Raw genomic sequence first — 15,936 nt, forward strand, 5'->3', positions numbered from 1 at the left:
GCAATGGTGGGAAGGCCCGGACAAAGATTTCCTGTTTGGCATTACTTGCGTTCATTTCGGGGACAACTTAGGAGTGCGCCCTCGCCCACATCCCACTGAGTCAACACTGGCCCTGTTTTTTTTTTCTTTTCTTTTTTTTTTTTTTAGGTGGGATGGGGTGAAATATAAAACCAGACATCCATGAAAAAAGGAGCATGTTTGTGTGTCACCACTGGAAAATAAAGACTGACTGTTTTAACTCAGACAATGAGTCAGAAACACCAGAAAACACTCAAGGGCTCTCTCACTCAACTTTATACGTATCATAAAGACACAAAACATCCTTAAAACCACATGTATGGTTTATTTTATGGCAGTATTCATAGTATAACAGACATGATATTATACAAAATGATTTATCAGCAATGCGTTATAAACAATATATGTATACACTCATTATTTTACAACAGTCAAGCAAATTTACATGCTATTTGTACATTCAACATGCTGCCATTTTTTTGCAACCACCTTTAGTTTAGAACGTTTGGTGAGAACGTGTGAGAAAGAGTAAAAAAAAAAAAAAAAAAGTAAACATTTCTGCGTGCATATTTTCTATGCTGTAGTAGAGACACTCATCATGCCCACCACCACATAGTGTGATGGTGGTGTGGCAGCACCACTGAAATACTGCCAAAGTCAATCAAGGAGGATATTTTTTCATAGTGGGCACAGAAACTCTCTGGTTCAAAAACGTGACCGGTGACGGTTCCTGTTATGAAAAGAGGAAATAGTCTGTGTCACAGGGAAGGTTGAGGTGCTTCAGACTGATTGAATCGCATTTACAGCGCCGCATTTCTGCACATTTAAACCTAATTCAAAATGTTTGCCTGGTGACACATTATGAAACATTAGCTTCCAATAGAAAATGTAATTTCAAGATGCTGTTGTCAGTGTATAACTGTAAAAAAAAGAGTTCATCTAAACTGCTAAACAACATTAATTGCCGCCCAGAACATTCGTTGTCGAACCAAGGATACCACGTCTGCACCGTGGAAGAATTCTAATTGAAACTGCATGCGATTGTCGTGCCCTACCCAGTAACGTGCTGTTATAGCACATATTTCTTGTAGGTTGGGTTGCACTTTAACAGGCAATCTGTGGAATATTCATTCAAGTCTTTTATTGTCCCATAGAGGCTTTTTTGTTGAATTTATCTGTCTGACAAAAACTTCCATCTCACTGTATAATTACATCTGCAAATGTTAAACAAGCATTCACACAGTTTACATTGAAAAATCAGCTTTAAAGGAAACAGTACAGTTTTTCATGACTTCACACAGCAGCATTTCACACTGAAGTCTTTAATGTCGAGGAGAACTGTGAGCGTGTGGTCTCTCTCTTAATGGCCCACTGACTGAAGACTTCTGCGACTTTTTTACGAAAGTTCTTTCCTACAATGACGTACAGGATGGGGTTGAGAACACTGTTGAAGAAGGCAACGTAGGTGAAGATCTGGTTGCAAATTTCCAGGGCCGTGCTGAGTTGACAACCTCCCATGAACTCAATTCTTACAAGCAGATCCAGGGTGGTGACCAAGTGAAATGGTACCCAGCAGATAAGGAAGGCTAGGAGAACAGCTAACACCAGGGTGGTAGCCCTCTGCTCTGTTTTTTCAGCATTGATTCTCTCAACTGACTGCTTTTTTAAAGCCTGAATAATCTTGACAGTGCAGAAGGAGATAATTGAAAACGGGATGATAAAGCCAAAGATTACCAAGATCCCATCGCAGAAAAACTCGGTGGTATCGTCTCCGTATTCTAAGTAGCATGCATGGACGTCATACTCAGGAAAATAGCTCACTGCCCTGAAGACAAGCGTCGGGATGTTCACGAGCAAACCGAAAGCCCAAATCAGCAGACAACCAAGTTTGGCATACTTCGGTCTACGCATTCTACCATGAGACATCGTATGCACCAGTGCAACGTAGCGGTCGATGCTAACCAGGACGAGGAAGTAGACACTGCAGTAAGAGTTCATCTTGATGCCCAGGTTGAGAACTTTGCACAGGAACAAACCAAAGGGCCAATCGAAACTATTGTAGACGCTGACAGCCCAGAAGGGTAAACAGGACACAAGGAGGAGGTCAGCAGCTGCCAGGTTGCTCAAATAGATTTCAGCCACAGTGCAAGCCTTCTTGTGAAGGCAGAAAACCAAAAGGACAAACACATTGAAGAAAATTCCCAGCACGGTGATGATCAGGATATAGACAGGCTGATAGGTGTGGACCCAATCCCAGGCTTCTGAATCAATACACTCAGAGCCATTGGTGGTGTTTTGGTCTCCATACGTAGCTGTAGTGGTCAGGTCTGGCATTCTGAGGAGAGAGAGAATATTATAGATTAAATTAAATAGATTAAAAACACAACAATAAAACTTGTTGTTCTGTCCACAATTGACAAACTCCTTAGGGGATTTCACTGTTGCTTGTCAAATACATACTCCTAATACTGACATGCTAGGTGTCCTCTGGTGGGAGGCATTGGCCCATCAAGTCATGAAGTCTGGACGAGGAGCATGTTGGGGTGACGGGTGGGTCAAACAAAGACCTAGCTATTCATTTTTAAATATATACATTTTTTGAATGTTGCATTGAATTTTTGATTAGGTCGCAGCACAAAAGTACTAAGCTGACTTCAAGGACAGATCAGGACTGACACAGCCAGAGCACTTGCTCTGAGGGCCTCACGTCATTAAGCTGGGTTTATAGCTATGCAGACTCTAGGGTTTAGCATAAGCATGCAAACTAACCCACATTTATAATTAAGTACAGGTGTGGTTGTGTCGTGCTGCAATTATTGCACCAGAAAGCTTGTTGGTGGTGAAGCTTTCATGCCACTGTGTTGAGGTTCATCTTGTACTCTGTACTCTGTGGCTCAGACTATAGTTTTGAAGTAAATGGATGTTGGACAACTGTTACATTTACTGAAAAAATACCAATAAGGAGGAGGCACGTGTTTGTCCAAGGAAATGTGTTAGAAGTCACAGCGGTTGCTGTCTGCGTTGACGGCATGTGAACCAGGATAAGGATCAGATTGGGATGGATCAGGATCAGATCCGATCAGAGGGAAGAGCAGGAACAGTTTTTCACCGAGCGTAGGTGGTAAAAACATGAAACCGAAGTTTAGTTTTGATAGCGGACTTGGAGAAAATAACTCAGAATTTTTTTTCCTCCCCCCATCTATGTTTCCCAACAAGCCCAACCAGCTGGTTCCCCTTTTCCCAGTCTAAATTTTAAACTAAGCTGAACTGAAGTGGCTACGTTAGTTGTTGTTTGGGCCTGTTGGGGCGTGCCTCCACCCACTGGGGAAATGTTAATCACAGGTTCGTCCCCTAACTTGGCTTTAATGTTTCCACAGGAGCAGAGCTGAACAGTCCCAGCGTTGCTTAGTGCTGGGGAATTTGCACAGATGACCGCTACCATGCATAAGAACACCATAACATCGGTACATTATACTATTAATTATTCAAGATTTTCATTAAGGGAGACACATTCTTAGCCCCAGGAGGGTTTTCTTGTTTTCTTTGCGCATGCTTCTCATACATTGTTTGGATTGATTTTTTTTTTATGCTAAAAAAAAACAAACAAACCTGCGACAGGGTGCCAAAAAGCAGCAGTATTGCTTTAAGTACACCGTTAATTAACTGAGTCACTACAAACTGCTGGTCATCATCAAATCGGCTGATGATCAATACTCACTTCCACTCTGTTCATCTATCTTCTAGTGCAATTAGTGTTTGCTGCTGCGCTGCACCAGTCCTGCCTTTCACTCATTAATATAATATAATGAACATGCATCTATATCATCTTGTCCAGAACATATAGTTTGCCATGTTCCGATAACCAGCAACAGGCTTGCTTCTGTTGGTTCTATTTCACCCTGCGGTGACGGATGGCGCCCTGCACCATCTGATATGCGCCTCTGTTTTGTACAGGTCGGTCACAAGTATCCTTAAATCCTACTCAACATTAATAACAACGACTACCTAGAATTAAAAGACAAACATCAATTAAATACGTGGACATGTGCAGAAATCTAACCAAAGAGTTTCCTTTTCGTAGCTGTAAAGAGATGATACCACTATTGTGTCAGAGGACAAACTGAATGCAGAAGCTACTGTCACAAAGTGTTAGATCTACTTAAATGCCAGTCAGCTCCCGCCTTCAGGCATTTAACACAAAACGTGTTGGGGGAAGTTGATGCTACCAGACAAGTCCGTGCCAGTAGGAACCATTCAGCTTTTTTCATTTCCTCGACCACATTTTGGTTCACTCTGTTTTTTTTTTTCCGTTTTTGGTAGCAAAAATGATTTGTCAACCCAAACATCTTCACGTATAATTCAGCAGCTTTACTCACACACGTCTATACAGCTTAGCAAAGCATCGTTGGAGAAGCCTACTAAATGTAAGTGAGATAATGTATCAGTGGTTATGTCGAATTTTTTTTTAAAGATTTGAAGGAAATTACTTACCTTGTGGTTTGGAGAGCCATTGCTGCTGAGTGAGTCCAGATGTGGAGAGTCCAGATGCTTGCCTCCACCCCTCCACTATCCTCCTGTTCGCCACTCTGTCAGTCTGACTTGATCTCTTAAAGGAAACTGTAAGAAGTGATGTCAGCCAATAACTCCCCAGACTACTTCATTCTGTAGACACTTTTTTTTCCCTCTCTTTCTATCTCCCTCCCTCTCTCTCTCTCTCTTTCTCTCTCTCCCCCTCTCTCTGTAAGATCCTACACAGCATGTCTACATGTTTGTGATTCTGCTTCTGTACTTGATTCAACATTTATTGTCATCTGGGTTTTTCTGCTCTACAAAATTCTTATTTGGTACATTTTATCAGAGGTAAAAGGACATAGAATACAAGAACACTGTAAGAATAGAAAGAGTAGCAGAGCAGTGCAGATGAGGTCAGACGTACATAATCGTACAACTTAAGGTTGTTCCTGCTTTAAGGGTGCAGACAGATATCTGACCCAGGAGCATAGTTATGTAATATTGTGGTGTCAAAACATCTGTTAAAATGATGTGACACCGCCAGAGAACCAAAGGTCACTGAGGATGTTTTCATGGTTGAAATAAGGATTTATGATGTTTTATAATAAGAGTCTGGTTAGGTGTTGGCATTCAAAAAAGAACAGGCTCGGTTAGGATGTAACCTTGTTGATTAATTGTTGATTGGACGAACCATCTGTAGCGCATGGCTGTATTTCAACCGAGAAAATCAACACATTTAATGAAGCCGAAACCGGTCGATAAGAATTTAAACATTTTTGTAAATAAATAATGCTTTATTTACACCCACGTTCATTCAAACACTACAATCCCTGCTGTGTGTATGTTTTTTTTTTTTTTTTTGTAGCATATTAGGCACAGTGACCCGAGGGCAATTATAATCTACTAATGTGTGTGGTGCTAATATTTTGGATTGTCACAGTGAAAAACAATCATTAGAAAAAGATGGTATCTTACGGTCGGAATGGGGGAAGTGATAAATATCTTAAGTGCTCATTGTATGGCAGAACAAAACACACACACTTCACACTTCTGTTATCGTCAATTAACACCAAGTGTTGCTCTCCTGGAAATACTGGAACACATCTGAGGTCCATCATCTTTTCATGTCAGTATTGAACAAAGCCGCTTCCTTGTGTGTCGTTCCAAGTGCAGCAGGGCGGACTGGCAGCTCCATCATCCAGCCTGTGATTATGAGCTGTGTCCTAGGACTGGCATTATTCTTAGAGACACTGGTTCCCAGCAACAAGATGACAATTTTCCTTCTAAATAGAGAGGATGTTGATAGCAAAAGCCATTTTCAGATTAGCATTGATTGGAGGAGACCAAAAGGTTTAAGATCATCAGTGCAAGGGGAAAGGTTATCTGGTGTGTCACAACCCCATGATAATTGAGTAGTTAATGCAAGACCAAGAGGAAGTGGTAATGACATTCGTCATGCTGCAATTCAGTTTCACCATTTTCTGCCAGTCAACAGTGCATATTCTCTGTTGTGTACATTGGGAGTGGATGAATGAATTATTTAGTGTATGTTATAGACTTTAAGTCTTTTCTGAGTGGTAGTCAGTTACACCAATGTGGCTCGAGCAAGTTAGGATTCATCGTAGTCTCCCAGGTGGTGCTGCCTGGCGCCTCGCCCTCACCCACAAGCTCGTGTGTGAAATAATCATTTATCAACAAAACAATGGATGGATTGTTGCCCCCCCTTTTTCCTGTCCACCTTTTCCTTGATGGTAAAAATCTACATTTTTGATCGACTGGCTCCTTTGTTGGCTTTCAAGATTGAATGAGTACCAGTGAGTTTGAATGGAAAATAACCACTCGTGACATTTCTTGGAGCCAAATGCAGCGCAAGGGGAACTGGACATCCAAACAATAGAACACAAGAGGTTATGTAACATTTCGTCTCGTGACAAGGGCTTATGATAAAATGTGTATCATTATAAATATGGAAGGCAGATGTTTTCTAGTTTTGCAATGATATTGATCCAGTGATGAATCCCTGCGAGTAGATTAGCTCCTGTGCCTCCTGGACCTCCATGTCCAGGAACTCTCTAGTTTGTTCATCATTTTTTTTCCCCTGAACTTCGTACTGTCAAAATATTGTCTCAACTTGAACACAAGGACAAGCTGCAAAATCAAAGCCCTTTTTTTAATTTGGTTTCAGAATTTTTATTAATCGTTTTTGCCTAGAAAAACACCTCACAACCACAAAATGAACAAACCAATCTGTCGAACTCCTCTTATTTCATTTTCCCCCCACAGCTGTAAACAACATTTGACTGAAATATCAATCCTGCAATGAAAAGTCTAATTTTTCAGCAGGATTTGTTAATTCAATCTGTTAAACGAGGTAAAAACAGAAGAAACTGGGAAATAAAAGAATGAAGATATCCTTATAAAAACTGACAAAATGTTATTTACGATTAAAGATGATACGTTATCTTAAAGTGCCAGGTTTTGCATTTGCAGACGGTGGCTAGATCCATCTTCTATCTTTCTTGAACAGAAGTAAACTGCTAAAAGTGACTATATTGATACCACTTTTAAAACTGCCTGTCTTCTAGATTAATCCACATCCTGTTTTTCTACTCGTATTGTTAACACAAAACATAAATAAGTGAGTAAAATGCCTCCGTCATCTTTTGGACATGAAGTTGTAACTATTTTTTTTTTTTTTTTTTTAACTGAAGGTATTGAGAAATCAGTGTGTTGACAGTAAATTCTGTGTTTATTCTAAGTAGCCACACATTACTTTTGGGATTACAAAGCTGCGGACAGGTTTTTAAAAGTTTAATTCCCAATAAACTGAGCGCCACAAATAAAATCCAGTTCACTGCATTGGAGAGGCAGCAGAACTCTGGTTATCTCAGTCACTCAATAAATAAAGCTTTTATTGTCACCATGGCCATGAGATAAAGAAGAAAATATGTTTAGTGAATTTCTTTTTTTACAAGACTGAACAGCTTAGTCACATCAAGCCTAACGTATGTGATTTAAACTTCTACCTCTGTCCAATCCATCATAAATTTTTAAACCTGACCATAAAACCTTAACTTCACATTAAACAAACTGACACGTAGTAGTAATTTCTAATTTCTCAAAACGAGCTGAGAGCTCCGTGAATAATTAGGAAACCAGACTACAAGTCTGTGTGGTGCTGTTAGTTATGTCTGTAATGGGGTATATAACAAACGTCTGGACGAGGGGGTGGGAAAGCGTTTCCAAAATCCTCGGCTCATTTCCTGTCTCACTCTGACCGTCTCTTAATGTTCTTTTTCCAAGCAGTGAGCTTCATTACTTGGTGTCGATCCCACCCCTGTGGCTTCTTTCCTAACTGAGGCAACAGGATTCCGTCCTCGTATATATTGTTATGTGGGAGAGAGAGTGAGAGCTGGTAAGAGATGGAATCACTCCAACCGTGGCATTTGACTCTAGGAGGGGCTCGAGTCCTCGTCTCTCTGGTCTCTAACCACTAATGCATATTTGACAGGCACAGCATAAAACCGCTAATGTAGCCAGTAGCGTAACACAAATCTGTTTCCTCAACAAATTGTTTTGATACTGTGTGTGTGTGTTTGTGTGTGTGTTTGTGTGAGTGTTTGTGTGTGTGTGTCCATGTAAAAACCCCTGGCAGACACACACAGACCACCCAATAAAGTTGTCTTTACTCTTAGAGAATCACGGACTGTAATGACTAGTTTCTGCTCTGAGAGTGAATCCAGGGTTTGAAAAACAACCTGTTCTACTTTCCTCCTTCATGTCTGATGTCTCTGGAAATGACCTAATCAGATGTGAAGTAATGAAAAAAAAAAATCAGATTTTAAGCTGTGCTTTGAGTCAGCAAACATTGGGTGGGCACTTTACTTGTCTGCTTGAATTTAGTTTAGTTTTTATAGTTGAACAACACTATGAAGACATCAGGAAACCTGCCATTATTGGTGAAAGATGTGTGTTTATGTCCTGAAGACGCAAGATTACTTTTCTGTGGGTGTTTGTGGTTTAGAGTACTTGAGTGACATGTAAACCATCTGGGAAACGTCCACTTGATTATTAATACTGTCATTATAGCTCCAAATTATTTATTTACATTTGCAAATGTGATTGCGCAACTACGGTTTGAAAACAGAAGCTGATGGATGTCAGGACTGTAGAATTAGTGGCGTTGGGTCCACATACCATTCACAGTTGCCCTCTCTCACTTGCTTTCTGTGGTCGAGACAAGTTTAACACCTTGACCACAACCCATCGCATCAATAAATACTGCCGCCCCACTTTCTATCTTTCTCTCTCCTCCTTGTTCTCCATCCTAAAAGTCCCACACTAAACTCTTTCCTTTACGTCAGAGACACGATCTGAATCACTGTTAGCCAAACATGCTACCAGAGTTAAGTGTTAATTCGGTGAGAGCAGCGAAAGCAGAAAGCCTGTTGACGTCAACTGGCAAGTGAAGTAGCGTGATGTTGATGCCAAGCTGCCACAAGAGGACAAAAATGATAATCGTAAACTTCCTGTTTTCCACCGGACACAAAACGGCAAAAGGCAGCAGCATCAGAGTAAAGCTGGGGGATCTAGAAAAAGATGAATATCATGATATTCAAAAGCCTTTTGTGTCAGTATAAATATATATCGTGATATTCCCCATCGTCTGGTTATCAAAGTCTAGGGAGGGCGGCAGGCGCTACCTATCACTACCCAGCTGGATGGATTTTTTTCTTTCCTCATTTCAGTCATTTTAGGCTAACAAAAGCTTTTTTTTTCTTCAGGGCTAATTTTTTCTGCATAACAGGGCCTCACTATGGGTTGACAGTTTTTGTGTTGTGAGAAGTTGCAGGAGCAAAATCACACGTGAATGATCCTTCAGGCCACCGTAGCTTCTTTCCTGCTAAAGAGAGATAAGGGGTAGGAATCAACAACTTCACCACCAGATCCCACACACGGCTCCTTCAACGTGATACACACTGATATGAGGGAAGTCTTATGTCAGTTAAGCTTTCTGTCTTTTACTCTGATACACTTGTCAGCTTCAGAGGGGGACAAAAACAATGACTGCTTGCTTTACTGGATGACTTTTGACAGCATGGTGACGCTAGCAGAGAGGATCGCTTATGAATATCTCTGACTTTGTCTGTGAGATCACAGAAATGTTTCTTTTATCTTAGAAGACTCACCATTGGTGGCTATGTGGTCCCCCTTCTTCACCAAACTCTTCACTTGTTCCATATTCCATTACTTTTTATGCAACTATTAAGAAGCAGCATGTCTCATTTTGATGACTCAGTTTGGGTGTGTGTGTGTGTGTGTGTGTGTATGACTGTAGTATTGACTCGGGAGGGTATGATGAAGTGTCCTGTGATTACGCTGCTAAACAGTTTCTCCACAGGGACAAATAAAATATCTTTCCACCCACAGCTTAACCTTCTTCTTTTTTTTAAAGAGTTGTTTTTGTGCGCTCACAAATAACATGTCAATCAAATGTTTAAATATAAAGTGAATATGATGAAACTAAAATTGAATGGGAAGTCCCTGTTGTTGTTGTTTTTTTTTTTAAAAGATCAGATCGAGTTGCCCTCAATCTAGACCTCCAAACTATGTAGTACTTCCTTAGGAAAGCAAGGCACTCTTACATAGTAAAATGTGCAATATTTAAAATGTATTGTACCTTGTTTCTTCTCACGTCTTGAAACTATGCACATGTATGTGTTTATAGAAAAAAGCAAAATTTCACTATAATATACTTAAACCAATTCCAATTCTGACACTATGACACACTGTAATACTCCTAATCTTTTGAGAGTTATTGTTTGAAAAAACAGATAAAAGCCATGAGTAAAATACATAAACAATCGTTAAAACATATAGATATGATCGACTACAACTACAATCAATGTAATGTTAATGGTTTAATGGTGGCATTCATTTATTTTTCACCATGTCATTACATGTTCAATATCTTGGAAAATCAATATTAAAAAAATCAATTTTGGAGCCCTCTACTGGACATACACGTAAGTGTATAAATGTGTTGGTGTGAATGTTTGCATGTGAGTGGCTCATATTTTAGAATATATACATTTTCTCCATATGCATTTCCTTGATTTGCCCATGTCTACACTAAACTGTGAATCAGGTTTTGACTAAAAAAGAAAAGCCTACATTTATGTGTCTGAAGTATGTACCTTTTATTCCACATTATTTCAAATATGATACTATATGATGATAAACTAATTTTAAAGTCCTAGATACTGGAAATAAGGCTTTTGTGTATGAAACATGTGATTTCTCTTTTTTTTAAATAAATCATTAATTTCAACAAAGTTCAAATTATCCATTTATTTTCTTCCTCTTATCCTGTTAAGAGTCTTGGGGGGGGGGGGGGGGCTGAAGCCTATCCCAGCAGCCTTCGGGTGAGAGGCGGGGTTCACCCTGGACAGGTCGCCAGTCCATCACAGGGCCAACACATAAAGACAGACAACCATTCACTCTCACAGTCACACCTACGGTCAATTTAGAGTATCAATCAGCCTCGTCCTCTCTTGATGTCTTTGGACCGTGGGAGGAAGCTGGAGTACCAGAGAGAACCCACACAGGAACAGGGAGAACATGGAGACTCCACACAGAAAGATCCTGTGCTGGAGCCGGTGCTCGAACCTGGAACCTTCTTGCTGTGAGGGGACAGTGCTGACCACTGCACCACCGTGCCGCCCTGAAGTTGAATCCAAAATATACATTTTGGCATATACACAATGAGTTTAAAAGTTTAGCGCTAAACAACAGGCGACACAGTGTTGCGGTGGTTAGCACTTGCGGTTGCTAGGGGTGGGTGAGAACCATGGAGATGTAGACCTATAATTCTGGATGAACGATCTGATTCTTTATTGATTGAAGAGTTCAAACTTCGCAACGATGGGTTTGGGCCGCCGGTTCTCTGGTCTCTTCCCTCCAAGGCGATGCACCCGGTTGAAGGCGATGTTCTTCACAGTCTCCATCGGGAGTTTCAGATGTTTGTGAAGGAAGTCTTTGATGGACATCTCGGGGTCTTCCTCTGTCTGCTCAGGTTTGCCGGAGAATACCAAGTTGTCCCACATGCTCCGAGCTTGGATGTCAAGGATAGCCTCTCTCATCCGCTTGTTCTCTGCTGTAATCTCTGTCGCCCCCTTGGTGAGTGTTTTAATGGAGGCTTTAAGGGCTTGATTTTCCGCGGCCAGTGAAGCCACCTGTTGCTGGCTAAATTCCAGCGACTCACAGAGAGCCTGGAACTCCCTGTGGAGGATTTCCACTAGAAATCGAAACTTGTTAGTTTATTGTCTATTGATTCCAGGATGTCCCCGAAGTCCTTATTGGGTGAAGAGGGTGCGCTGGACAGTTGGCGTCTTTTGGGAAGTGGGGTCGCCGCGTTGCCGGTCTTCCCCATGACGAGTTGGTGGTAGCACTCGTCGACGTATTCCTGCAGACTTTCGACGGTTTCTTCTTCCAGATTTAATGATGAGGCTTGTTGGTGGATGAGAGAATTGAAAATCTCTTACCGTAGTTTGAGTTTTCGATGATTCAAAATGTGTAGATTGGCGTTTAAGAGTTAGCTTGTTTTTGAACATTCAGATATGTGCCGCCATGTTGAATCACGCACAAGTGTGACGTTCAGCCTGACATGCTCAGTCCTCTCCTTGCCTCTGCAGACATTTCAAAGCAAATTGAGATTCCCTCAATCAGAACCAAGCAATCCAACATTTATTCCATTACACTGAAACTAAGAGGATTTCCTCTCAGTCATTCATTCATTCCTCCTGTGTTATTTTTATTTCATCATGAGCATCTCTCTCTCTCTCTCTTTCTCTCTCTCTCTCGCTCACTTTCTTCAAGCCTCCAGAGTTATTTCCACTTTCATTTTGGCAAGCAGATGTTTAAGTGGTACTGGACCCCGTGTGCCAGTGGCTGAATGTCCCAGGCAAACTGATGAATGTCAATCACCATGGTGACAGGCTGTGAGTTCTGCATGTTGATTATATCTTTCATGCTAATTACCAAGGCTCACTGGCAGCAACATATCGGCTCCTGACTGTCGATGGAGCATCGTATTACAGGCAAAGGGCATCATATCACTCGTTTGCCTTTGACTTGAACCTATAATCAACAGCACAAGTACAGCCATGTCGGTAGCTTACTGCATGGTAGAAACTGCACAAATATTAGCGCGAGGAACAAATTTGAATTTCCTCGAAGAATTTGGATGTCATCCTGTTATTAAACAACAACATTTTCGTCGTGCGTAATTTTCATTTATTTGTCATTGTGACATTTTTGTGGTTCAGGGAAACCCCGTCTTTATGACTCGAATTTTCCTTCACGTCAAGAATAAAACAAACTTAGATTCTTGTTACCATCCCCAAGTCACTCACTTGCAAGCAGTGTCACATTTAAGCTGATATGACTTCTTCAGCGGTTGTTATATTATCTGTTGGTGGGTAGTTTTTGGCTCCAAGACAAACAGCTACAGGAGTGTTCAATAATATATGACATACACGTAATCCACACACTGATTTGGATTTCACTTACTTTTTTTGTCTTTCACAAGCAGACAGTGAGAACATGCCACAAACCCCTCTCACAGCCCTCTCTGTGGTTTTATCCTAATCCTTTCCTCAGCTTTTGGGGACTTCAGATGAGTCATGACTCATCTCATCTTCGTGCATGCAACGCCACCGTTTTAGCAAACTGTCTGCATCTTTAATTTGATGCTTTTAAAGGTTAAAATTTGTCCTCCAGGCTATGTTTTTGTGAAGGATCTATAGTGCTATAGCATCAGGCTCAAGCCTTCGTAGGGCGCATCAGTCTATTCAAAATGTATAATTTTTACTATGATAATCGATATCAAGGAATAGATGTTGGCACCATTATTTCATCTATTCAGTGTTGGAACCCCTTTTTGTAGGTTTGAGTTTTTGAGCATTTTGGCTGCTTCCTCTTCTGTGTGTGTGTGTGTGTGTGTGTGTGTGTGTGTGTGTGTGTGTGTGTGTGTGTGTGTGTGTGCGTGTGTGTGTGTGTGTGTGTGTGCGCGCGCGTGTGCGTGTGTGTCTCAATAAAAACTTACTGTATAATTTATTTTTGATGAACTGGGAATTTCTTGTAAAGATTTCAATGAAATTCTGGTTTTGGGTCCCGGCTCAAGCAAGGGATCTTTCTGCATGTTCTCTCTGTGTCTGCAAGGGTTCTCTCTGGTACTCCAGCTTCCTCCCACAGTCCAAATTAAATGAAATTAATGCAAGAGGGGACTAATTAATTGTGAATGGTTGTCTGGAAATTGAAAGTTACTTAAGTAAGTAAGGTTTAGTGTTTTTTCTTGGAGGTGGAGTGGCCGTCCAACAACCAAAGGGTTGCTGGTTTGGTTTACCATGCAAAACAATGTGAAAAGTTTGTTGTAAATAATGACAAGAGCAAAATGAATGTGAACTATAAACAAGATGTCAAACAGAAGTAGAAACAACTTTCATGGTAGCTTTTTGATAATTATCCAAATACTACCATGAAAAAAATTTTCAAAAATACTTTAAAGCTCTGGTACAAGACAACAGCTGGTTCAAAAGGCAGCTTCTGTCAAAACTCCTCTTTCTCAGGATACTTTCTGTACAAGAAGACAAGCAGAGTGCAACGCAATGCACTCGTGACACTAAATCAAAAGAATTGTTCCTCCTGTTGGATGATCCTTCGCTCCCATGACAGGAAAAAAAGTCATGAAGGATTTTCCAGGGCCTGCTGCAGCATTAGGGGGCAGTGAAACCCCAGACTCTCTGTTCTCCATCCCCGGGTGGTGTGAGAGTTCCATGCAGAAATGAATTTCAAGTAACTTCTTGCATTTCACCTGTGACATGTGCAACAAGTGAGATAAATTAATCAGCAGGAAGGCTTTTATTAATTGGTCTATTTGTAAGGAAATTAACAAATTGAATCTACTACAGGATGCTAATTATCGGTTAACTACCCCTTGTCAGTTTCTGCAGAGGACGCATCATCAGTTAACTAATTCTTGCAGGATTGTTAATGCTATCCCATCACAGATGATTCTGATTACAGGGCATATTGTCCTGCATAATCATCCTTATTAGCCGGAACAGTAGGTGCTCTGTATGCTTCTCATTACAGGATAATTAGCAGGATTGACAAGGATCTGCAATATGGAACGCTGGAGAGAGAGAGAGAGAGAGAGAGAGAGAGAGAGAGAGAGAGAGAGAGAGAGAGAGAGAGAGAGAGAGAGAGGCTGCTCACACGTGAAAAAGAAAGCAGGAGAACCAAACAAAAAACAAATGTCCAGAAATGGCTGCTACGAGCCCCCCCCCAAAAAAGGTGCCGTCCAAATCCATTGCAGGCTGCTGTTGCCATGGCAGCAGCTGACCTAAAATGATTTTCTCGCCGAGCTGTCTTCACTCTTACATGCTATCAAGATGAAATCACTCAATTCCAGTTCTGTTGGTGTGATGATTACTGCCAGTTAATCATTAGATATAAAACTCTGCTGCCCTGCTTGTGCAGCCAAGCAGTTGTTATCAAATGCAACAATGGTGTATCAGATATAATCGCAGCACAATTGAGGTCACCATACGACACATTTATCAAGTTAGTGCCTCCTCTAATCCACTTAAATCAGCAAAAACATTGAGTGGAGGAAGATTTCACTGCTGGAAGCAACTTCATCTTTTGAGCCACAAAAACCTACCAACGTAAATCTTAATGTATCGACATTGATCTCCCTCTACTGCCGCCGCCGCCTAGTCTCTAAACCTTTGACTTCAGCTCTCTGCAGCCTCAACGAGACAACCTTTTGGGAGTTTGGTCCCATTATTTGTGCAGTTGGTAGCTGACAGGGGCTCATGCCCCTGCTTTAGTACGGTGCAAATAGGATTTTAGCAGCAGGGACTTCTGACATCATTGAAATGACAGATATCAACAGCTGCTCATAAAGCAGGTAACACTTTCTTTTGAGTGCTACATCTACAGTGCTTTAGAATGTCCTTCGTGATGTATTATGACAGTCATAATACGTCACGATTCATTTTTACTGAAACAACACATTTTATTTTAATTTTCTGCATTTTGCGTAATAATTACTTAGTATGGAGCCTAAATTCCTTGAAATGCGCAAAAAGTAGTACGTTACTCAGCCCCCACAATGTCCGATTAGTATGTAGTGTGTATCAGTATGTGCCTCCGTTTACTTTACACCTACAATAATAACTTATGATACTGCATATGTCATATTATGAGTCATTACTGCCATTGATGGTTGAGTGTGTATAGGCACTTATGATGCATTATAAACACACCTATTAACCTCGACTTTATAGCGAGGCATGATCATTTAACCTTGATCAGTTGTGCTTAACAATGCATTTTCCT

At 40.9% G+C, this 15,936-nt stretch overlaps 1 protein-coding gene across 1 annotated transcript; it reads right to left on the reverse strand.

Moving 5' to 3' along the window:
• Nucleotides 1-329: 329 nt before the first annotated feature.
• Nucleotides 330-4,631, reverse strand: LOC147246431 (B2 bradykinin receptor-like). Its single transcript, XM_086182477.1, has 2 exons — nt 4,510-4,631; nt 330-2,353 (listed from the first exon to the last, which is right to left on the reverse strand). Exons 1-2 carry the CDS (start codon nt 4,527-4,529, stop codon nt 1,327-1,329), a joined length of 1,047 nt encoding a protein of 348 aa, XP_086038603.1. The 5' UTR covers nt 4,530-4,631; the 3' UTR covers nt 330-1,326.
• Between the last annotated feature and the right edge of the window lie 11,305 nt (nt 4,632-15,936).

This window comes from Aulostomus chinensis, chromosome 17 (assembly GCF_037954235.1).
Source record: "Aulostomus chinensis isolate RoL2024-O1b breed Wild chromosome 17, RoL_Achi_v1.0, whole genome shotgun sequence".
NCBI classification, from domain to species: domain Eukaryota; kingdom Metazoa; phylum Chordata; class Actinopteri; order Syngnathiformes; family Aulostomidae; genus Aulostomus; species Aulostomus chinensis.

Bases quoted from the DNA above. Each gene is read 5' to 3' on its own strand.
- LOC147246431 (XM_086182477.1), bottom strand. From the start codon at position 4,529: ATGGCTCTCCAAACCACAAG. The intron at 2,354-4,509 runs GTAAGTAATTTC...CTCTCTCCTCAG, and splicing joins ATGGCTCTCCAAACCACAAG to AATGCCAGACCTGACCACTA.